This window comes from Carcharodon carcharias, chromosome 15, assembly GCF_017639515.1.
Source record: "Carcharodon carcharias isolate sCarCar2 chromosome 15, sCarCar2.pri, whole genome shotgun sequence".
Taxonomy (NCBI): Eukaryota; Metazoa; Chordata; class Chondrichthyes; order Lamniformes; family Lamnidae; genus Carcharodon; species Carcharodon carcharias.
The window spans coordinates 71,201,821-71,227,779 of NC_054481.1; the positions used below are offsets into that span (position 1 = coordinate 71,201,821).

Sequence of the window (25,959 nt, forward strand, 5' to 3'; positions counted from 1 at the left end):
ACCTGTATTGAACTTCAAAATACATTTCAGAAAGGTGAGTCCAATTGGCACAATCCTGCATCTGATATGTGTTGGAAGCCTATAGTAATGTGTAAAGAAAAAACTTGAGGTTACATGAAGCAGACCATTTTATTGTGGAAAGCAAGTTAGATCTGGTAATGTGCATCTTTATTATAATAATAATACATAGCTTTTGTCTGCCTGGGCTGTTTTGATTGGTCAGATGTTGATCCAGTGAAATTTTGCACCTGTGGGATGACACTTGACTAAAAAGATATTGTAAATTTTACTACACGCTAGGGGGAGGCATTGGAAAGGGGTGGAATGACACACTGAGGTTTGGAAAGGCATGTATTTTGGGGGGGTGTTGGGGGTGGGGGTTTGGCATGGGAGATGGGGATGCATTGAGGGGATGGAAGATGTGATGGAAATGATATGAGAGTGATGAAAAGAGTGGGATGGGTATGTCACGAGAGGGATGGCATGCAAAGGATGGAACAGGATGGGGATTTAAAGAAGTGCTGTCACTAAAATGACACTAAATTCACCACAATGTTTTGCAGGTCTCTGCTAGTTTTATATTAACTGTCATAAGCCAGGTTCCCCTATAGGTCATTGGGTAAATCTATTGCCCTAAGTGGATTATCTGATGTGGCATTAGGGCACATAAGCAAGTAAGATTTCAAGCTCAGTTGCTTTTCTGGGTTAGTGATCTCAGCCAGATCAGCTACCAGGGTGTGAAATGTCTTATTGACCACTGTCAGGCAAGGTGTTGGAGGCAGGGGTGGGACAGGACTTATGACAAGACTTAGAATAAACAAGTGTATTTTACTGCAAACAAATTTTATTTAGACATCAAACTAAAAGAGAAGTTATATCTATTTACAGAGTCTATTTAAAAAGATTCTCCACGACTGCAGCGAACAAATTCCTGCAAAACTGTGAACAACTTCTCCGGTTAAAAGCATGCTAAATTCTTCACCAAAATGCAGAGTAGAGGATAGTTACACACAATCATGAATAAAATTAATCCATCACTTGCGGTCAGGTGTGATTGATAGGGGAGCTCCCCCATCATCTCTACTGTGGCCAGCAAATGTCATATATGTGTAGCCATGGGGGTCCGACCAAGGAAAAACGAAGCAGCTAGAGTTTCCACTGCACTTCCATTGGCACTGAATGAGGATAGGAGGCAGCCATGATTTGAATAACTTGGCAAAATTTTGGTCTATTAAGTGTGAAATGTTAGGTTGGCCTGGTGGTGTCCACAAACCGACACAAGTCAATGTCTTCGGGGGGAATAAATTTGGAAAAGGAAGCAATACTCTCATTTTTAAAACTAAGTTGATAGAAGGAAAGGTTTTTTAAAGGTTTGAGGTTAAGAGTGTTGTTGCTGAATGCATAACTCTTGATAAAGGTTGAGCTCATCCAAAACTCTGCTGCCAGCATCCTAACTCGTATGAAATCCCATTCACCCATTACCCTTGTGCTCACTGATCTACGTTGGCTCTTGGTCTGATGCCTTATTTGAAAATTCTCATCCATGTTTTTAAATCCTTTCCTGCCCTTCCCCCTTCCTATCTCTGAATCCTCCTCCAGCCCTACAATCCTCAAGGATCTCTGCACCCTTCAATACAGGCTCTTTGCATTATCCCCAATTTTAACCATTCCACCATTGGCAGTTATGGCCTCCCTTGCCTTGGCCCCCTCTGCCTTTCCTGGTCCTCATTTAGAAAGCTCCTTGAAACCTACTTCTTTGACAAAGCTTTTGGTCACCTCCTTATGTGATGCTAGTTCAAATTTTTTTTTGATAATTGCTATGAAACTGCTTGGGGCATTTTAATAAGTATTAAAGACACTATGTAAATGGAAGCAGCTGTTGGTGTAAATGTAAGTGAACAGTTTCTGTGGTCAAAATGGCATTGAATGGAAAATCCATTGCTGCCTTTTCAGTACTGAATCTAAGCAGAAAAACCTTTGAATATTTTACTCCTAGCATTTTGACTATAGAGCTGAAAATCTTAGTACTGATGTTTGGGTTTTCTTGGTCTCCATGTTGATAGTTTTGTTTTGTTAAGTGCAAAACACAACAGTGATCTGATGTGTACAAAATCAGCTTGTTCCATTCTACTTATTGTTACATTTTCTAGTTTTCAACAAGTTGCTGTGTATCAACAGAAATATCTAGCACCTTGTTAATATAGTAGTGCTTTTCTCTCCATAAAAATATTTAACTATTTATTGTAAGAAAAATCTTAAGTGGCTGAAATAGAATAAAATGCCTACTTTCAATGATTTTTTTTTCCTTGCATGCTACGCTGAGCTGATTAATGCAGCTCATAACAGATCTTTAATTAAAAACACATGGAAACAGGGAATTGGATTTGAAATCCCGATGGCATTTACAAAAGAGATTACGATTGTTTACTGGCAATTTTTCAAGCTCTCAACAGCTCGTTCGTAGAATTGCAAAAAGAGAAAGCTGGTAAAGCATGTTAAATGTTGAATCAATGAAGCACCGTCAAAATCCACTGGTTTTCAATGTGATAAATTTGGAATTTAAGTTCTGAACATTTTTTATGGGTTGCATATTGGATTGCTGCTGCCTAAATTCAGTAGAGTTAAAATATCTCTGTGAACAGAAATTTGCACTTCCTACTTAGGTCAACAGGTTTGAAATTTTTTCTGTAAATATCAACAATCCCGAATTTCTGAAGGATGGTCCCAAATTTCTGAAGAAGGGTCATACAGACTCGAAACGTCAACTCTCTTTCTCTCTCCACAGATGCTGCCAGACCTGAGTTTTTTCAGCATTTTCTGTTTTTGTTTCAAATTTCCAGCATTCACAGTATTTTGCTTTTATCCTGAAGGATGGAGTTAGTCACCCAAAAGAAAACAGTGCAGAAATATTTTTAAATTAATAAACAGCAAAAGAAATATCTTGCACTAAGGGCTAAAATGCAGAAACTTGATCTTTGATTCCCTAGTGGGGTCTTTTAATCATCCTTTGAGTGTCATTTGAAAACCTATGATTATGGATAGGATTGCTGTAGTCCTGATTTGCTATGTTTTTCTTGAGTTTATTATACAGTTGTACTGGGCTGAAATCTTAATGTACGTTTCACATCAGTTTATTGCAGTAATCTGGTCATAATCTCTCACTATTCAAACACATAAAGACCAATATATAATTGACATTTGCATTAATCACCTTGAACTGGAAATTTGTTTTCCATTGACCTTAATTTTATGAAGTATCAATATATGTATTATATTGGTGGCTAAGCAGATATAGTTTGGATATATTATATATAATATACATTTTATGGTACAGGAGGAGGCCATTGTCCAACCTAATTCCACTTTCCAGATCCTCCTCCATAGGCTTCAGCACTTCAAGTCCATATCTAAGCATTTTTTAAGATGTGAAGATGGTTTCTGCCCCCTCTCCCCCTACCCTTTTCAGGCAATGAGTTCAAAACCCCTCTGGGTTAAAAAGTTTCTCCTCAACTTCCCTGTAATCCTTCTTCCAGTTACTGAGTCTGTCCCTGGTTATTAACCTCTCTGCTAAGGGGATATGTCCTCCCAATCCATTCTATCTACAGTCCTTATAAATTTAGACACCTCAATTAAATCTCCCCTTCTTGCCCTCTGTTCCAAAGAAAGCAACTCTGCATATTCAATCCTTCTTTATAGCTAAAGTTCTTTATTCTTGGCAAAATAGAATTATAGAATGGTTCCAGCACAGAAGGAGGCCATTCAAACTGTTGTGTCCATACCTGCTCTCTGCAAGAGCAACTAGCTAGTCTCATTCTGCATTTTTCCTGTAGATCTGTAATTCTTTTCTCTTCAAGGGCTTATCTAATTCCCTTTTAAAAACCTCAATTGAATCTGCATCACCACAGACCCTCAGGCAGCGCATTCCAGATCTTAAGCGCTTGCTGCGTTAATTTTTTTTTCTCCATGTTGCTGATGCTTCTTTTGACATTCACCTTAAATTGGTCTCTTCTGGTGCTTGACCCTTCTGCCACTGGGAACGGTTTCTCCCCATCTGCTCTGTCTAGAGCCCTTGTGATTTTCAACAATTCTATCAAATCTCCTTTCAATCTTCTCTTCTATAACGAGTACAACACTGCTGTAAAAAAAAAAACAGCATTCAATGGCACTGAGTCAAAATGCTAATTTGGAGAGCTGGTGCAGACATGATGGGCTGAACAACTTCCTTCTGTGCCGTAACAATTCTGTGATTGTGTACAGCAAGGTGCCACAAACATATGTGATAGATGAACTCCAGCTTCTCCAATTTATCCACGTAACTGAAGTCCCTCATTCCCGGAATCATTCTTATAAATTTTTCCTGCACCCTCTCTGAAGTTTTCACTTCCTTCCAAAAGTGCAGTGCCCAGAATTGGACACATTACTTCAGTTAAGGCCAAGCCACTGTTTAATAAGGGGTCATCGTAACTTTCTTGCTTTATACTTTGTGCCTCTGTTTATGAAGCCTCAGGGTCTCATTTGCCTTTTTAAACACTTTCTCAACCTGCCCTGTTGCCGTCACTGATTTATGTATATTCACCCCCAGGTCTCTCTGCTCCTGCACGTCCTTTAGAATTGTACCCATTACTTTATATTACCTCTCTTTGTTCTTCCTACCAAAATGTATCACTTTACACTTCCCTGCATTGAATTAATCTGCCACATGTCTGCCTGTTCTACCAGACTGCCTATCTCTTCTTGAAGTCAATTGGCAAATTTTGAATTTGCTCCCTATACACCCAAGTCTAGGTCTTTAATATATATCAAGAAAAGCAGTGATCCTACTACTGATGCCTGGGGATCCCCACTCTATACCTTCTTCCAGGCTGAAAAACAGCCATTCAGCATAGTAATAAAAGCCAAATGCTGGAAATTTCTAAAGAGTCGTATTCGACTCAAAACGTTAACTCTGTTTCTCTCTCCACAAATGCTCTAGACCTGCTGAGTATTTCTAGCACCTTGTTTTTATAAACTGTTCACCAATACTTCTCTTGCTGTTTTCTGTCCTTCAGCCAACTTTGTATCCATGTTACCACTGTCCCTTTTATTCCATAGGCTTCAACTTCGGTGGCACGCCTATTATGTGAAACTTCATCAGAATTCTTTTTCATGTTCACGTATACATGTCAACAACATTACCCTCATCAGCCCTCCCTGTTATCTCATCAAAAAACTTGTATCAAGCTCTTTAAACACAATTTGCCTTTAACAAATCAGTAGTGGCTTTCCTTATTGTCCAATTTATTAATTTTTCCTGGATTATTGTTTCTAAGACTTTTCCCACCACTGACTGGCCTGCAATTCCTGGGTTTTTCATTGCACCCCTTTGTAAACAAGGGTGTAGCATTTACAATTCTCCAGTCCTATGGCACAATCCCTGTATCTCCTTAACCACGATGAGTGGAAAATCTTAGTTTAAAAGCTAGAGTTTTGCTTCAGTCTGCAAAAATATGGCAGCTGTTGTTTGTGTCTGGCAGATACTTTTAAATCTGTGCAGTAATGTGTAAAATGTTTACAATCAATTCCCAGCGATATTGGAACTCCCCTGAATTGCCAGTTATTTTCCATGACAAGAGTGTTATTTTGTGTTTTAAATAACAATGGAGAATGATTGTAATTTTGTTTTGTGGCATTTCCCACCGCCCCCTCCCTCTTCCCCCCCACCCCCCAACCACTTTCCCACTGCCCCCCCCCACCCCCAACCACTGTAACTTATTTATATAACCTTATGTTGCTTTTAACTACAGCTTTGACACTGTTGCTTCAATACCTTTGCGTTGCTGCAGTGACAAATTGCAGAATGAAATGGACATAAGCACATCTTTGTTGAATGTTTTACTGGTAGTAAGACCATCTGGCAGAGCTAGTCTAACATGCGTAACTCTGTACTTGATATGAAAGAGAAGCCCAAGTGAAGTAAGCCCAAACTTTAATGTTAAAAAGTTGAAGCAAGCCCTGGCCATTGCGCTGCCATTCAGTGATTGACAAGAGCTGAGTGTACCGCCAGCTGTTTGGATTTATTAAAAACCTCATTGGAGGTCAAAAGCGAGTGTAAATCACACTGTGCATGTGTGGAACTCTCCAAATTCGCAGCAGCGTAAGCGAGCAGTGTAATTGTAGCTTGCTGTTGACTTTGAGGCTTTTCATTTTTTCTTTTTCTCCTTCCTCCTCTCTGTAGAGCTCAACAGTCCAGGAGAAATTGTATCCTTTGATGTATTTGATTAACATGCTCTGTATAACCTTCAGTGCCACCCCACACCGCAATTTATTTCTTATGTATGATGCTTTGCAGCCATTTGATATCAATTTTAATCCCTGGATTCAAATGCCTGCAGTACCTAGGAATTTTGCTATGAGAAAACCTGACAAATTATAAATTTACTTAACTCAGGCCAGTTACAATACCATTCAGTTGTTACACATTATTGCAGTGGTGAGGTGAACAGGAAAAAATCCTGAATCCTCTATCCAATTTCAGGGATTTGTTATAAATTTGGCATTGGTGCAGGAACTTTGCTTGAATGACCTCAAAAAACGGAAAGGCACAGTAGAACATGTGAGTAGTGCTGTTCGCTGATGCCAGTCATTCCATTATTATAATTAGTGGATTAGATATGTGCAGAAGGGTGACAGATCAATATTCCTCAGTTATGCATTGAGCTACTGCAAACACAAGACCAGTTATAGAATCTGAATTAACAACAGTAATAGTAAATAAAAAAAAAGGTACTGTTTTCATACTTGGCACGTAAATGAGCAGTCCTGTGACTGTGTTTTTAAAAATATTTTATATACAGTATGTATTGAATTCGGAGCTGCTCTTGTGCAATCTGGTGGAATCTTAACAAGATAACACCACAATTTAGCAATTCCCTCCTGTCTCCCATTTGGTGCATAAAGAGCTGCTTCGTGTTGTCTTAACATTTCTTGGAAATATATCAAAGAAATGAGGCATTGATATGAGTTGCAAGGCAAAAGGATCCTAAATATTGATTTCCATAATGCCTTCCAAAAGTCAAAATGCTGCTAAAACTGTGGCTAAAAGAGATGACTTGGAAAATGTAATTAATATTGGGACTGATTGCTGCACACGGGCATTTGTTGGCTTATGTGAGGATATGTTGGGCCCCCAGAGGCTGGATAGAGTTCACAATATAGAACAGAGGATGTATCTGGATACTTAATGTTTGTGGAAATGGGTGCAATGGGTGTTGAATTAGGCAATATAAGGTTTTGAAACCAAATCTCTAGGTAATTCTGGATTTTTTATACTTTTAAATTATACTGCATATTTATAGGAGAATGAAATAGGTTGTTGAGCATCCAAGTTTTTTTACTGCAATATTTTGGGCAGAACATTGCAACAGAGGAAAGTTTTGCACAAGACTTTTTGTAAATTAAAGTCTCAAATAGTTAATCAGAAAGGAGGAAAAAATGAGCTCCCAAGTAAGGAGGAGTAAAGATACTTAGCTGATTAGAGGGAAGGGAAAGAATGGCAAGCAGGCAGGATGTAAATTATAAGTTTTATTACAAAGATCAGTTGTTCTGTGGCATTGTGCATAGTAAGTGCTGACTGTTTTTTGATTGGAGCATTATACCACGTGATAGCCAATATATTCTTCTGCTGTGAAGATGCAGCTGCATTTAAGTTTGCCTATGCTCGTCAGACCATGAAGTATAATTACCGCAAATAAACAGATTGAGTTTAAACTGGTTTAATTGCTATTTAGTAAGGGATACATGCGCATCAGGGTGCTTTTTGGCTTTATCACTAAGCGGGGGGGGGGAACTATGAAATTTTTTATTAATACTTGTGATACGTCAACGTATGGCATCTGAAATTACACTCTGTGATGGATACTCCCAAACATTTTTATGGGTTAATGTTATCCTCATTTCCATAACAGCCAATCTTGTGGGCTTTGAGTGAGTCAACCAATTTATACCATAATATAGTTGATTAAATACAATTATTTCTGAATTTTATTAAATACTAGCTATCTTCACTTTCTAATATTGAAAACTACTTTTACAATATTGTTTATAACTGAGTTACTATTTGATATTCCAGGGAATTACTTTGCAAGTCATTTCTTCATGGGTGGCGAGAAATTTGATACACCACATCCTGAGGGATACCTGTTTGGTGAGAATATGGATTTGAATTTCTTGGGAAACCGCCCTGTACAGGTATTGTATCTTTTAGTACAGCCATTAATCTGGTGCAATAAGCTAACAGTGCCAAGCAAGAATTTAGTAAATTTGCAGGCCACTGTACTCACAAGAGGACATTGTTGTTTAAAAGCACTTCTCTTTTCCTCTTCTGCTACCCCACAAAGATGAAATCCCTTCCTTCTAGTTTCGTTTCAAACACATGTAAATGCAGACTCATAGTCAGCAACAAAAGCTTGCAATTGTGTAGTATCTTTACTACTATAAAACATTGCACAGTGCTCAGAGAGACAAATAGAAATAAACGCTGAGCAATTGTGGGAGAAGGCATAATTAAGAGAGGTTTTCAGAAGGCTTTTGAAGGAGGCTTTTAGGGAAAGTACCCGAATTGGGCTAAGGAAACTGTAAGTTCCATGATGGAAGATGGAACAGAGGATGATGAAAATGAAGCCAAAGCAAAAGGATAGTGGTACATGCAGGAATATGGAACTAGAGGAGGTCGCAAAGATATGGAGGGAAGAGGCCATAGAAGAACCTTTGCTCGGCAAGAATGATTTTGAGATTGATGTGTTGAAGGAGAGCTGATAAATGTCAAACAGGATGGTAATTTGAAGTTAGTGTCAGGAAAGGGTATGAGAAAGAGTTTTTGGAAGAGATGTAATTTGTTAAGGATGGACCTCATTAAGTCAAGATGGAGAGTCTAGGTGACCAAGTGGATAGGTCTTTCAGTGGCATCAATGAGTAAGGTAGAAATGAAGATGAATTGTGCTTGGAGATGGTTTTGGTGGATTTAGAGTGTGGGATTGAACAGGATGCCAAGTTTACTTATTATTGGGCTTAGCATGAATAAACTGCCAGGAACGTGGATGAAGTTGAGGAAAAGGGTTGATTTTTGGCACGAGTTGAATTGGATGGTTTTAATTATGCATACATTGACTGAAGAAAGTTTTCACTATCCAGTTGGTACATATCATCAGGATATTTGTGAAATCTAACCCCATGTCTGCAAATGATGTTTCTGAGGGACAGCATCACGACAAAGAAAGAGAAAGGCCCAGGAATGGAGCATTTGGCTACACCCATGATGATATGGATGGAATGAAAAGCTTTTATGGAAGATGTGCTGGCATCATTGGAACAAGTAGAAATGGAAAGAACCTGATGTGGCACGACAGTAACTTTTATGTTGTGGAGACAATGTGCAGCAGTAAATGAATAGTGGCAGTGCCTGACAATGAGTGTTAGTTTTGTTACTGTAGATGAATAATTGCAAGTGTTATGAACCCTTCTTAAAATTATTTCATAATAATTACTTAGTTTGAACCCTATAACGTTCTCAATGATTGGGGTGCTTTCTACAGATGTGGTGAAACTAACTCAATTTCTGTACAGAGTAGTGCAAGGGTACTTCAGCTGCTCAGTCTGACAGCAGTCATATTTGTTTGACTCCTTTGTTCCCAGCGTCAGTACATTTGCTTAGTATTGCAAGTAATGATTCTGCTCCTTTCAGAAGTCTGTTGTTACAAATGCTGAACTTTATAAGACAATTATGTTTTAAACTATGTCCTTTAATTCAAGGTAAAATGGAGTAGTTTAGAGAAGGGAGTGTGACCTCCTATGAAATATATTTGGAGCTAAACCCATGTGCCCTCACACTAAGTCTGCTCGGAGGCAAATCCATGTGACCTTGTTATGAAGACATAAACTCAAATCAAAACTTGTTGAAAGTAAATTAAAAGTTTTAACACCTTAGCACAAAGGAGGAGGCAACTGGCCTTGCTGCATACAGACTCTGACTGTCAGAGTCAGTCAGTTAGAGAGATTTGGGGAAGAAGAGCCACGACAGGTGTTGGTATGCCAGGCAGAAGAAAAGAACAGAGTGCTGGTGAGGATGAATCCCCTGTTCAAAGCATGAAACTTAAGGAGTTGCCAGAGTGCCATGCTACTGAAAGTCCATTGAAGAATGCTCAGAAGATTGAGTGAAGGAGACTTTTTTTAAAAGGACACAGGAAGATCCGCCCTGGTGGGGCAGGGAGAAGAAGCAAGAATTAAAGCCAGGAAGAACTTGAGACGTTGAACACATGACTGCTTTTCTACTGAGAGTCTGGCGTAATGTATAAACATTGCATGGGGTTTTTGGCTGTTAAGTTAATCAGGAATACCTTTTCTGTAGTTTTAGTGTATCATTTGCCTAATAAGTAACATTTAGTCAGAGTTGATTTTAGTTTGTTTGTTGCAGGATGCTGCCTGGTCTGGAGGTTATTAGCTATGAGGAGAGGTTGGAGAAACTCGGATTGTTCTCACTAGAGTGACGGAGATTGAGGGGCGACTTGATAGAAGTTTACAAAATTATGAGTGGATAGTCAGAAGCTTTTTCCCAGGGTGGAAGAGTCAATTACTAGGGGACATAATTTAAGGTGAGAGGAGAAAACTATAAAGGTGATGTGCGGGGCAAGTTTTTTACGCAGAGGATAGTGAGTGTCTGGAATTCGCTGCCAGAGGAGGTGGTGGAAGCAGATAGTGGTGTTTAAGAGGCAGCTTGACAAATACATGAATAGGATGGGAATAGAGGGATACGGACCCCGGAAGTACAAAATGTTTTAGTTGACAGGCAATATGATTGGCACAGGCTTGGAGGGCCGAAGGGCCTGTTCCTGTGCTGTACTTTTCTTTTCTTTCTTTCTTACAAGTTGTAAAATGTGAAACCTTGTCATGTGATCCTTTGCTTCAGTCACTGGGAAATTCACACTTTTAAAAAAAAATTATCGGTCTCTATGGGGATCTTAACACTTCACAATTTGAGTACTCATTGCCTGTGAGTTCAGTAGTTTTGCATGTCTACTGCCAACTACAACAGGAAGTGTTGGCAAACTCAGTGTAAAACTGACAGACATGATGAATGAGCCTCCTATTCTTATTTCCAGACAACAGCAGAATGTCATTTGTATATGAAGGGCAATTTTTTTTTTGGTTTTTGCTCTGTGATTGGATTTCAGAAGTTTATGGTCTGACTCATCATGGAAACACATTAGAAAATTCACATTTCTTTAAAAAGAGAGACAGTATCAACAGTTACTGTGCCATTTGTTTATGGCACCATTCCTTTTGTATAAACTATTTTCCTATCCATTCATTCATTTTAATGCATTTAAACAGTTGAAGTCCATTGAGGATGATTTATACTCTTTCTGCTGTTAGGAATGGGAACAACTGAGGTAATTAATAAAATTCAGATGACTTGGTACCTGTTTGTCACTACCATTTTGAGTTTTAGTAAAGTTGGAATAGACATAAATTCATGAAGTTCCAGGGAGACTGAAGTTCTTTTCAACCTTTCTGTTCTTAAGCTGCTGATTCATGCTGGTATACAGTATTACTGTTACCAGCCACACTCTGCTCCTTCACTTCAGTGACTTTTATTCAAATGTGAGCCCAGATAGTGAGTCTGTAGGGACATTGTTATGCGTCTTCACCTGATATCCATATATAAGCACTTTTCACCAGGAGTCATTTGATAGCAATCGGGAGTGGAATCCCAACTGCCTCCCCCCCCCACCCCAGTCCGGTTTGTAAAGGCCAATTCTGGTAGTTCTATTGCTAGTTCAGCTAACTCAACTCAAACCAGTGGTTGTACTTGGACTGACTAATTTGTTTAGCTCAGTTCTGAATTAAAGTGCTTGCCAGCTGAGGCATTGGAGCACAAGGAGTCTGTGCTGCCTTGTCCATTCCTGCCCTTAGTTTGCCAGAGGGAGAATCTGGAGTTATGGTGTCACCCATGGCTTAGTTGGTAGGCCTCTCACCTCTGAGTAAGGAGGTTGTAGGTTTAAGTCCCAGTCCAGAGACTGAAACACAAAATCTAGGCTGAAACTGCAGTACTGAGGGAGTCTTGAACTGTTGGAGGTGTCACCTTCCTCAGAGGAGATGTTAAACTGAGGTCTCACCTGCCCACTCAGTTGGACACAAAAGATCCGTGACATTGTTTTGGAGAAGAGAAAGGGAGTCCTTACCAAAATATATAAGACCATAAGACATAGGAGCAGAAATTGGGCCATTTGGCCCATCGAGTCTGCTCCGCCATTCAATCATGGCTGATAAGTTTCTCAATCCCATTCTCCCACCTTCTCCCAGTAACCTTCGATCTCTTTACCAATCAAGAACCTATCTATCTTGGTCTTAAATATACTCAATGACCTGGCCTCCACAGCCTTCTGTGGCAATCCCTTAATTAATATCACTAAAGCAGATTAACTGTTCATCTATCACACATCCTGTTTGTGGCACCATGCTGTACACAATCACAAAATTGTTACAGTGTAGAAGGAGGCCATTCAGGCCATCATGTCTGCACTGGTTCTCCGATTGAGTATTATGACTCCATGCCATTGAATGCTGTTTTTCTTTACAGCGGTGACTGCAATTCTTGAGTATTTCATTGACTGTAAATTGTTTTGGGACAACAATGAGCATTTTTTTCAGAATTTGGGCGATTTGATTTAACAAAATTAAAAAGCATTTTGGATTTGTCAAAATGGTGAAAAATAGTAAAATGCTAATCATTTTCAGCTTGTAAATCATTTTTATTTTGAGCTTAATTCATCATTGTCAATTTATTACACTGAGGGCAGTTACATGTAGCTTTTCATGTCAAGGCTCAAGCTGAGAGTTCTCTTCCTTGTCCCAGCTACAATGGAAAGGCTGCTGAATGGCAGCTAAACACTGAATATGAATGAGTCTATTTGCTCCGTGGTGCCATATGCATTCACATTCCACCATTACTGGTAAGGAGTAACACAATTCTATTTATTCCCTTTGCTTAGAAAAATACAGTGATCTCCCTTCTCTGAGTCCTATCATATATTTCATATATAATCTTTGATTGAACTGCTACACACTCGTAGACATTAAAAAACAGCTGAAGACACTGGATACTGCAAAGGCTATGGACCCTGACAATAGCCTCGCAGTAGAACCGAAGACTTGTGCTTCAGAACTAGCCGTGCCCTTAGCTAAGATGTTCCAGTACAGCTACAACACTGGCATCTACCCAGCAATGTGGAAATTTACCCAGGTACATCCTGTCCACAAAAAACAGGACAAAGCCAATCCAGCCAATTACTGTCACATCAATCTACTTTTGATCATCAGCAAAGTGATGGAAAATATCGACAGTGCTATCAAGTGGACTTAAACTGCAGTAACCAGCTCACTTTAGGTTCCGACAGGGCCACACATCTCCTGACCTCATTAATCTTGTCCAAGCCTGGATAAAAGAGCTGAGCTCGAGATGAGGTGAAAGTGAATGCCCTTAAAATCAAGGTAACATTTGACCGAGTGTGCTAACAAGGAGCCTGAGCAAAACTAGAGTCAACAGGAATCAGGGAGGTGGAGTAAACTCTCCACTGGTTGGAGTCATATGTAGCACAAAGGAAGATGGTTGTGGTTGTTGGAGGTCAGTCCTCTCAGTACTGGGACATTGTTTCAGGAGCTCCGTATATAAGATGCACTGCAGTGACTCGCCAAGCCTCCTTCAGCAACACCTTCCAAACCCGTGACTTCTACCACCAAAGAAGAACAAGGGCAGCTATGCATGGGGTCACCACCACCTGCAAGTTCCCCTCCAAGCTACACACCATCCTGACTTGGAAGCATATTGCTATTCCTTCACTGTCACTGGATCAAAATCTTGGAACTCCCTTTCTGACAGCACTCTGGGTACACCTGCAGGAGATGGATTGCAGCGGTTCAAGAAGGCAGCTCACCAGCAATTAGGCTGGGAACAAATGTTGGCCTTGCAAGCAACGCCCACATCCCATGAAAGAATATTATAAATCTATAGGTTTGAACAAATTACTAGCTTTTGAGTATTCAAAGATTAGGTTTTTAATTGGCTGCTCCCGTGCTCTTGCTTTTATAGAGTTCAATTTTATAAAATCATGGAATCATATAGTACAGAAGAAGGCTATTATTGTCTATGCCAGCTCTTTGAAGGAGCAGTCCAATTTGTCCTACTTCCCTGTTCCTTCCCTAGAGTAAATCAGAATTTTCTGTTAAAAAGACATCCAATTTTGTTTTGGAAGTTATTGCTGAATCTGTTTCCATCATCTTTTCAGGCCATGCATTCCAGATCAGCGTAATTTATTGTGTTTTTAAAAAAAAAATTCTCCTCATTCCACCGTTTGGTTCTTTTGCCAATTACCATACTTGGCGTCCTCTGGTTATTGACATTTCTACCATTGAACACAGTTTCTCTCTATTTATTCTGTTGATACCCCTTAAAATTTTGAGCGTTAATAAGATCAAATCTAAATTAAATTTAATCAGACTAAATCTTCCCTTAATCTTCTCTGGAAGAAAACAATCCTAGATTCTTTAATCCTCATATAACTGAAGTCCCTCATCCATTTTACCATTCTAGTAGCCTTTGCAGAAAGCAAATAATGTTGTAACATTTATTCCAAAGGGATAAGGGTGTAAGCATGAAGTCTTTGTGCAGTTGTACTAGATGTATCACACCCGAGTACTATAAAAGTTCGGTCTCCTTACCTTAGAAGGGAGATGCTTGCCTTAGTGGGAGTTTCTCACAATTTTTACATTTCTGAGTTCCATGTCAAATGTAGACTTTGCAGTTATGCCTTCCATGCCCAAGTTTATGTCATTACTATATATCATACTGAGCAGTCAGTGGTCCTTACACTGATCCCTAGGGGACAACACTGTATGCTTTCCTCCAGTCTGGAAAATAAACCTTTTTTTTATTGTCTTGAATTTTATGTTCTGCTTTAAACTATTGGGTTTGTATATTGATATGACATTTTTTAAAAATCTTAGTTTCCATACGTGACGCCAGCTGCTCACGAACCTGTGAAGACCTTGCGCAGTTTGGTAAATATTCGTAAAGACTCTCTTCGCTTGGTCAGGTCAGTACCTGCACAAAAGATTCAAAAAAAAAATTAATGCTAAATTTTTGTAATACTGTTATACTTGCATTTGTTCATGGTTGAGTTTGATTATGTCTATGTTGGTTACTTTGTGTTGTAAAACAAATTATTACACTGTTTATTCCATATTATTTGGCAAGTTGCCATAATGCTTTTGATGTCTTTTCAAATTACATATTTCTCCCCACCCCCACATTGTCCATGTAATATTCTTTCAACTGCAGCATCCTAAACTTAAAGTAGACTTCTGTCAGTATAGGTGGACAGTATAGTTGACTTAATAGTTTGTTTTCTTTGCTAACCTGACTATTTGATATTTCCCCCTGGAAAACTGGGTACGTTGGGAGCTGAAGGAGTGTAAAATTGTCCATGTGAGCTCATATTTATCATACCATGGCATTTTGCACTCCTGCTACTGCTTTTTATGAAAGCAACCTGAATATATTTTGACTGCTTATGGATGAATCACAAGACACAGGAAAAAAATAATAGAAGTGTAACTTTTATGAATAAAGTTTATCTCCCACACCATCAGTAGAGACGAAGGACAAACATGAGACATGCATTAGAATATTGGAAACAATATTACAAGGACAGATATTGAAAGCAGGGGAAAAAAGTAGTAAGACTGGTGTAGGGAGGGAGTTAGGAGTCCAGGAGGAGAGAGACTTGTATTTGAAGTATGAACTGCATGGTAAAATGGCTAGATTGGGAGAGGTCCTTTCTCCCAAGTAAATTTGTACTTTTCCGGCATCTACTCTCCTAAACCTTTTGGTCATCCTTCAAATTCCATTATATCACTCTTCTATTTCACCACCTTACCCAGATTTAAGACATATATTTCCTCTATCTTCCTGCTGAGCTACTGTTACAGCACCTGGGGGGTGCATTTTTCCACAAACCGCTAGCCCTAAGCAAGAGAAAAACCTCTGCTTTCTTTTAAATTATAAGTTGGCTTTCTTCCCCCATTTTTTTACTTAGTTCTGATTGTGATTTCAAAATTGGTTGATAATTAAAGCCAAGTCATTGCTTCTGTTATTATTAAATTAAATTAAATCAAATCAATAAATGTTATTATTGAATTAAAATTCAAGTTGTGTAAAGTCATTGAGCCAAGACCTGTAAAAATGATGATAATTATGCTAGTAAAAGTCGCAATAATCATACTTGCTGAAAAAAGAGACATGCTATTGAAGCTTTTCATCTTGCACTCATCAGGACAGCTTGTAAGACAAACCAACAGTAAAAGAAACAACAATTTGTACTTTTTATTTTAAAAAAATGCTGATTGGTTGGCAAGTGGACTCTGGTAGATTCATTGCCATGGAGAATGCAGCAGAGAACATTTAACTGCCAAGTTTTTGTTCAAATTCAAACCAGGCAGGTCGACTCTGATTGGTCAAGGCATTGCCTTGGGAAATGAACCATGGACTGGCTGTCCCCCACGCTTTTGTTTAGTTGGAAAAGACGCAATGCTTGGACATGCTCCTTTTGTCTCCAAAAGACAGGGCCCTCTGTGTGAACATATGTGGCTTCCAGCATGCATAAGTGAGCCATGCTGTGAGCCTGACTGACAATCTTAAATTGGTTTTCAGTGTAATTCTTAGCACAATCAGGATTGTTTAGCAAGTGTTGTCCAATCACGAAACCACATCCAATGTTGGACAGACTGTTTTGAGTTTTGCAAGCGAGGGCAATGCCTTGACCAAAAGACCATAAGACGTAGGAGCAGAAATAGGCCAAGGGGTCCATTGAGCCTGCTCCGCCATTCAATGAGATCATGGCTGATCTGACAATCCTCAACTCCACTTTCCTGCCTTTTCGCCATAACCCTTGATTCCCATACTGATTTAAAAATCTGCCTGTTTCAGCCTTGAATATACTTAACGATTCAGTCTTTACAGCCCTATGCGGTAAAGAATTCCACAGATTCTGTACTGTCTGAGAAAAGAAATTCCTCTTCTGGCTTAAATGGGTGACCCCTTACTCTGAGATTATGCCCCTTGGTCCTAGACTCTCCCACAAGGGGAAACAACCTCTCAGCATCTATCCTGTCAAGCCCCCAAAGAATCTTTATCTGTTTCAATAAGGTCACCTCTCATTCATCTAAACTCCAATGAGTACAGGCCCAACCTACTCAACCTCTCCTCATAAGAAAATCCCTCCATACCTAGGATCAACTTAGTGAACCTTTTCTGGACTGCCTCCGATGCCAGTATATCTTTCCTTAGAAAAGGGGACCAAAACAGTTTGCAGTATTCTAGGGGTAGCCTAACCAGTGTCTTGTATAGTTTTAGCAAGACTTTCCTATTTTTCTACTCCATTCTATTTGAAATAAAGGCCAATATTCCATTTGCCTTCCCTATTACCTGCTGAACTTGTATGTTAGCTTTTTGGGATTCATGCACGAGGACTCCCAAATCTCTGTGCTGTAGCTTTCTGCAGTCTTTCTGCATGTAAATAATATTCAGCTCCCCTATTCTTCCTGCCAAAATGCATAACCTCACATTTTCCTACATTACATTCCATTTGCCAAGTTTTTTCCCACTCACTTAACCTTTCTGTATCCCTCTGTAGACTCTTTGCGTCATCCTCAACACTTGCCTTCCCACCAATCTTTGTCACCTGCAAACTTGGCGATAGTACATTCACTTCACTCATCCAAGTCCCAATCAGAGTCTACCTGCCTAGTTTGAATTTGAACAAAAGCTTGGCAATTAATTGTTCCCTGCTGCATTCTCCATGGCAATACCTCTACCAATTGGAGTCCACTTGCCAACCAATCAGCACTCTCTTCTCATGCAGTATAAATTGTTGTTCCCTTTACTTTTGGTTTATCTTCAAGCTGTCCTGATGAGTGCCAGATGAAAAGCTTCGATAGCATGGCTCTTTGTTCAGCAATACTCAAGTTCTGAACTACCAAACGACTATAAGAATCATAATGTTAAAAGGATTGAACATAATGCTTGACAATTGATTACTGGATATCACTTTTGCTTCATTGAGCAATAAGTCAAAAATGGCAATCAAATTGATATCTGCGAACACAATTCAATTGCAGGGAAATCCAGTTTAGGGTAAAGTCAGTTTGTAAAAACTATTCAGGCAGTCCATTGGACTTTGTGGACTCTTGAATATTTCCTGTGCAATAATTAAAAATGCTACTGACCACTGTGGTAACATAAATACATTGCTGGGAGAACAAGGACCAATCTTGCTCTTGGAGAGCAGTGGACAAGTTATAACTCAAAGTATAACTGCTTATCCATCTTGCACCAAAGCTGTCAGTAGTGTAGTATAACTAACTGCCTTAAGTATTCTTGTTGATTGTTTGCACTGTTCTTTAAAAGTTTATCAATTAGTAACACTTGTTAGAGCTGTTATACCCTATTTTCCAATGTTACGTGCACTATATTAACCTGTAGCCTGTCCTGCTAAACATAATGGAAATCAACACAATGGTGTTGGCCTGTATAACCTTCTGTTGTGTGGTCAGTTTGCTCATTCTTCCTGCAGTCCCTCTTCTCGCCCACATAGGCTACAAGAACATCGAACCTGTTGGATAATTGCACGGGCTGAGACTCCTTCATTTCTACCTGGTAACTCTCCCTCCCAGATGCATCACAATGTCTGAAGCTTGGACTCAAGCTCATAAACTCTGAGCTGAAGTTCCTTGAGCTGCAGACATTTACTGCAGCTGTGGTTGTCGTGGATCTCACAGGTGTCCACCAGCTCCCATGTGTTACAGCTGCAGCACACCTCCTGTCCTGCCATCTTTTTTTATTTAACTAAATAGGTTTCAAGTTTAAGGATATCACTCAACGATTATTTGTGGTTATAAGTAGTTTATCTAGTTAAACTATAAATTTAATATAATATTTACATATTTCCCATACCAGATAAACCTGCTGCTCAGTAAATTAATGCATCTAGACCTGCTCTGTTCTTACACTCTTATTCATACACTTCCTGTTATCATCACTGATTTGAAATTGTTAATTTCTCAGCTTGAAGAGAAAAAATACTCACCAACCAATCACTTAATTATTTCTAAAACAAAAACAGAATTACCTGGAAAAACTCAGCAGGTCTGTCAGCATCGGCAGAGAAGAAAAGAGTTGACGTTTCGGGTTCTCATGACCCTTCAACAGAACTTAATTATTTCTATCTGATGTCACAGTGATTTTTTTTCAACAGTGGATAGGCAGTTCTGCACTAACTTGCAATTAGAGAAAATAAATGGTTGCATGGTCATAGAGACAAAACCTAATTTGGAGGTAGAGATAATTATTGGGTAAGATAGATCAATCTGTTGGACAGTCTTAACCTTTCCTGTGAGGATGAGATGGCATAGTCTGATGGCTTAGTTTTCTTGTGCCAAGTTCAGAAACCATCTGTGGTGGTGTATTACAGATCACTGAGTCTGAGTTGCTGTGGCAACATGCACTTTCATGTGCACGTTGTAGTCTGGAGCTATGGCTAGTGATGTAGAGACTCCAACTTTCTTTCCATCACATGGCTGATCAGGAATCTCTCCCACTCTTACCACCTGTCATTGATATGTGTTGGAAGGATTCACAGATTGATAACCAGCTGTTAAACCATCAAGTCCTGGGGTGAGACTCTAATCCAGAGCTCCTGACTTAGGGGCAGGGACACTATCCACTGTGCCACATGAACTATTTGTAACCAATGATTGAGTATTCTCCGTTGTGTGAAATTGGAGAAAATGAATAAACTAGAGGAAGTTTTTGGGTATCTTCAGACTAGGCCAATAATACTCTCTCCAGGCTTTTGATGTGTAGGTTACTTCTAGGATCCTGTTAGCCTTCTATGGAAGCTGCGTATCCTCAAGGGTTGGCAGGAAGGCTCGAGTTTTCATTGCCACTAATTAATTATATCAGAGGCTAAATTACAGGCCACAATTCTTTAGAGCTGGGCTGCCCAGTAATAGTATTTTAAATTGGGGTGTTATCTTGAATGGCAAACTGCAGACATTTAAGACAAACTGGAAAAAAAAAAGCTAGAAATATCAGTAGGTCAGGCACATCTGTGGAGAGAGAAACAGAGTTCAAGTTTTGAGTCCAATATGACTCTTCTTCAGAACACAGATGAACTGAAGCTGCTTTGCCTGTCATGAAGGAGCCAAGAGTGTCTTTTATGGTCTTAGAGTAGCTAAATTGGTGATGTAAAATGTTTTAATTAAATAACATGCTTCGCATAACTTTAGTCACGTGGTTCTAATTGTTGATTTAACCCTTTTTGTATGTTAGTAACCTACAACTAATTTGATTTATGTAGGCTCCCCCAATATGTATGTTAACGGTTTCACCATTAACATTCATAATACAATGAGCCTTTATCAAGAAGGATACCTGTCCAAAGATGAATAAAAATTTCCGTAATGATTCATTCATTATAAATATTAACCGTATATATTATGACTGAAATTTGTCATTCGTTTTCTTATCCAAAGTACACCTTCTGTTCATAATTGATTAAACAGCACAAGTAAGGTTGAGGGTAGATGGGGTTAGTATTTTATATAAACAAAGCTTCAAATTTTTAATTTTTCCCCCTAAACAAAAGTGTTGATGCTTAAACAAAATCATCCTGTTTTGAGATCGGCACAGGGCACTTAATTTGTGTCACATAATCCTTAGCTAATTGCAATGAACAGAAGTTGTTAATATCTGATGGTGTATGTATATGTTTATGTTTATTTTCTTGCAGGTATAAAGATGAAGCTGACAGTCCGAATGAAGAGAATGCAAAGCCGAAAGTGCTATACAGTGTGGAGTTCACCTTTGATGCTGATGCACGTGTTGCTATAACAATCTACTGCCAGGCAACAGAGGAATTCCAGAGTGGTATGGCAGTGTAAGTTAATAACTATTTCTAATTTTCAAATATCAGTCAAACATCTAAAATGTTATTGACTTGCAAATTTTAAAATATGAGAAACTATTGCACACTGTGTAGGGTATGAGTTAACGATATCCAATATATCAAGATCTACATTAAACCCAATTGGCACAATGCTGTGATTTGCATTTATATAGCACCTTAACATAGAAAAATATCCCAAAGCAATTCAGAGATGTAATCAGAAAAATAAACAGTTGTGGAAATCAGTATTAGGCTGACTAGAAACTTGATCAGAGAGGTGGGATTTAAGGAGAATTTCTGTAAAGATGAAAAGTGAAGTGGAGAGACAGAGGGTTTAAGTTGAGAATTATGAAGCATCATGCTAGACCAGTGGTATTCACTAGAAAAATAATGAGGGCCAATTTAAAAGATGCTTACAGCTTCACTGATATTCATTTTTTTCAGAAAAGTATTTTGAAACGTAAGACACTACACATTAGTAACTGTACACAATATAACCAAAGTTCGATGTACATTGAATGTTACTTATACACTGCACTCTTGTCTCCTGTTGGTTCTGGCAGTTCGTTTTTTTAAACTTTTGGCAACAAATGATAATCTTTACAATATTTATTTTAATCACTGGTCAGAATTGTGAAATTCTACCGATATGCTGGTTTGTGAAGGCTCTTCAAATTGCGCTCATTTTCTGAGGCGCACAGGCACTTGTCAGCATGCTTTTAAAGTTTCTTAAAATTAACAATTGTTTACTAAGAAGCTGGGCAATGTGCACCAATTAAACTTACAGTAAATGGTTTGGTGCAGTTTTTTATGCCATTTACAATGATATTAAATCAGTTACACTCAGGTGGAGGACTGGACACATTAAAATTATTCATATATGGTGATTTAAAAACTCACTGTCAGCTATATTAATAAAACTACATCAAGTTATCAGTCTTCAATAAATCAGGGAGTGTTTTTTAATGGAAAGAAAACAATAAGAAGCTATGATGTTCTATTTTGCTACCCAATCCCAACCCTCCTGCTAACCAATCCTCCCACTTGCCAATCCTCTCCCCAACTAATCCGCCTATAGGAACATAGGACTTGGGAGCAGGAATAGGTCATTCAGCCCTTTGAGCCTTCTCCACCATTCAGTGAGATCAAGGCTGATCTGGTTATAGTCTCAACTCCACTTTGCCATCTGCTCCCTTGTCTTGCAAAAATCTGTCTAACTCTGCCTTTAATAAATTCAATGACCCAGCCTCCACTGCTTTCTGGGGAACAGAATTCCACATACTAACGACCCTCAGAGAAAAACAATTCCCCTCATTTCTGTCTTAAGTGGAGACCTCTTCTTAAATTGTGTCTCCTAGTTCTAGTCTCTCCCACAAGTGGAAACATCCTCCTGGAATGAGTCGATTGAACCTTCTCTGAACTGCTTCTAATGCAAGTGTGTATTTTTTCAAATAAGGAGACCAAAGCTGGACACAGTACTCCAAGTGTGGTCTTGCCAAGGCCCTGTTCAGCTGCAGTAAAACTTCCCTACTTTTATCTTCTATTCTCCTTGCAATAAATGCCAACATTCCATTTGCTTTCCTAATTACTTCCTGTACCTGCGTCTTAACTTTTTGTGATTGATGTACAAGGACACCCAGCTCCCTCTGTACACCAAGCTCTACAATCTCTTTCCATTTAAATAGTATACTACTTTTCTATTCTTCCTGCAAAAGTGGGCAAGTTCACGTCCTCTAGCGCACTGACCCCATTTTCCTGCTCACCCCTTCCTTCCTGCTCTCCAATCCTCTCTCTTGCTTGCCGCTTCCCTCTCCTGAACCCTCACTGTGAACAAGGGCTTATGTGGTACAGCAAGAGGGAGGAGGCGAGCAAGGGAGCAAGAGAGGCTGCAAGTGGGAGGTTTGGGGAAGGAGTGGTGAGCGGGATGATTGGGGAGGGAAGCAGCGAGCAGAGGACCGACAATCGGAAGGGTCACAAGTGGCCCAAGGGTCGTGTAATGAATGCTACTGGGCTGGACAACCAGATGGGGCAGAGGGTTTGGGACTGTGAGCCTGGTAGGTTTGGAGGAAGTTACAACGACTGAGGGGTGAGGTCATGATGGGATTTAAACAGGAAGATGGACATCTTAAGTTAAGGTAGTGGGGGATCAGGAGCAAATGTACAAGAAATACTTGCATTTATATTGCACCTTTAACACAGTAAAATGTGTCATGGAGCTTCACAGGAGCGTCATCAAACAAAAGTGACACTAAGTTGCAGAAGGAAATGTTAGGGCAGGAGACCAAAAATTTGGTCAAAGAGAGAGATTTTAAAGCGCTTAATTAAAGAAAGAGAGAGAATTAGAGAAATGGAGAGGTTTAGGAAGGGAATTCCAGAGCTTAGGGTATGGTTAGTTGAAGACTCTTAGTCAGTGGGGATGATTTATAATCAAGGATTGCAACAGACCAGAATTGGAGAAGCACGGCGATCTTGGTTTTGTTGTAGGGCTGGAGGAGGTTACAGAGGAGGAGAGGTGCTGAGACAATGGAGGAATTTTAAAACTAGAATGAGAATTTTTAAAAATCAGGCTGGCAGTGTAGATTATTGAGTAGAGGAATGATGAGTGAATTGAACTTAATGTAAGTTAGGATAGGGTCAGGAAAGTGTTTTTTAAAATTCATTTATGGGATGTGGGCCTCGCTGGCTAGCCCAGCATTTATTGCCCATCCCTAATTGGCGTCAAAAGGATGTTTCCTCTTGTGGGTGAGTCCAGAACTAGGGGGCACTGTTTTAAAATTAGGGGTTGCCCTTTTAGGACAGAGATGAGAAATTTTTCCCCTGAGGGTTGTGTGACTTTGGAACCCTCTGCCTCAGAAGGTGGTGGACGCAGGGTCATTGAATATTTTTAAGACAGAGGTAGATAGTTTCTTGTTAGGCAAGGGAATCAAAGGTTATCAGGATTAGATGGGAATGTGTGTACCATCTACAAGATGCACTGCAGGAATTCACCAAGGCTCCTTAGACAGCACCTTCCAAACCCATGACCACTACCATCTAGAAGGACAAGGACAGCAGATAGATGGGGACACCACCACGTGCAAGCTCCCCTCCAAGTCACTCACCATCCTGACTTGGAAATATATCACCGTTCCTTCACTGTCGCTGGGTCAAAATCCTGGAACGCCCTTTCTAACAGCACTGTGTGTGTACCTATACCACATGGACTGCAGCGGTTCAAGAAGGCAGCTCACCACCATCTTCTCAAAGGCAACTAGGGATGGGCAGTAAATGCTGGCCCAGCTACCGAAGCCCACATCCTGTGAATGTAATTTAAAAAAAACACAGTTGGAAAGAAGCTCATTGATGAAGCAGTTGAAGTTGGTTGGGCCTAGTTTTGTATGATCTCAAGTTTATAGAGGATGGGAGGTGCAAATCTGGCCAGAAGAGCTTTGGCTTATGGAGTGTCTCGAGGTGAGAACGAAATGAATGATTATTTCAGTAAAACAGTTTGAGAGTACGGATTCAGTAAAGAATCCAGCATTTGTTTCAGAGTTAGAACTGGGTGTCATTAATGAACATACGGATGCTGACCCTATGTTTTCAGATAATGCCTCCAAGAAGCAGCAAATGGCAGAGGAAGAGGAGGGAGCCAAGCATGGATCCTAGGGTCTTCCTGAAGTGTAGCCATTTGCTGGAGATGCCTAGCTACAATCAGATAAGCAAGTGTGTAACCAAGCAAGGGCCTGCTCTGAGTGCACAAAGGATGAAGGGCATTGGGAGAGGTATAGCTGAGGCAAAGTTGCAGAGAGGATGAGGAGGGTCACTGCATTTCAGTGGATGTTATTTGTGACTTTAATTAAAACTATATTCCTGCTGTGTTGGGGCAGATGTTCAAACTGAGCTGAAAGAAAGAATGACATAGAATTTTGGAAATGCCAACACAGGACTTTGGAGAGCAAAGGGAGCTTGAAAAAGGGATAGCAGTTAGCAAGGGCTGAGTGGCTGATGATGATGAAAGGAAAATACTGTGGATACTGGAAATCTGAAATAAAAACAAAAAATATTGGAAAAGCTCATCAGGTCTGGCAGCATCTGTGGAGGGAGAAACAGAGTTAACGTTTTGAGTCCGTATAACTCTGAAGTCACAGGACTCGAACCGTTAACTCTGTGGTCGCTGATGTGCCTTTGGAAGAGTAGTTGACGACAACAGTTTTCAAAGGGAGGGGATGGAACTTGAGTAGGAAGATTTACAATGTCATCTAGCATGCTGGTCAAGAAGGAAAGTTGGCCAGCAGGCTTGATGGATCAGCTGGTCTTTTCCTGCCTATTATGTTTGTAGTTTCAGTAGGATCAATAGGATTGGAAGAGCTGGGGGTATGTTTCTTGATGGGATAAGATGAGCTGGAGAAGGCATAAGGACAGATGCCACAGAAAGTAGGGACAGATTTGGCACTATGATTAGCTAAGACCATAGGTGGGCAAGGCTAAAAAAAAACAGCAGAGATGGCTAAATGGATGGTCTTTATCTTGGATATAGAGGCTTGGATATAGAGAAAGTGCTCACTGCACTTTCTATTGAAACTGAGGGTGGAGGGGGCTGGAAGAATTTAAGGAGTTGGCTGATTGCAAAGAAAATAAGCTGGACAATCTTTGCTGTCCGGGATGACCTGAACCAGCTGTATATCAATACATTAAAACCCCTTGAACTTGAGGGAGTGAAGAGGGGCTGTATCAGAGGGAGTAACTGGGATGGGAAAGAGGTGAGGGAGTGCTTAAGTAAATTGAAAGAAATACTGCGATGAATGATTAACCAGTTGCTAGGTAGTTGGGAATTTGAAAGTGCAGTTGTGACATGGCAAGAGTTTCTTCTGGAGAGGTTGCAATGCAATGTAAGGCAGGTTAGGGGGAAGTCTAGAAGATAGCCTTGTTGGTGATTAAAACCATG

At 39.7% G+C, this 25,959-nt stretch overlaps 1 protein-coding gene across 2 annotated transcripts in view; it reads left to right on the forward strand.

Moving 5' to 3' along the window:
• Positions 1 to 25,959, forward strand: part of LOC121288071 (E3 ubiquitin-protein ligase MGRN1-like) — a 194,418-nt gene that overhangs the window by 33,654 nt on the left and 134,805 nt on the right. For both annotated transcript variants that reach the window (XM_041206368.1, XM_041206367.1), the window contains exons 2-4: positions 8,108 to 8,226; positions 15,037 to 15,125; positions 20,880 to 21,026. In XM_041206368.1, the coding sequence (XP_041062302.1) occupies positions 8,108 to 8,226; positions 15,037 to 15,125; positions 20,880 to 21,026 (355 nt within the window). The remainder of the gene's footprint in view (positions 1 to 8,107; positions 8,227 to 15,036; positions 15,126 to 20,879; positions 21,027 to 25,959) is intronic.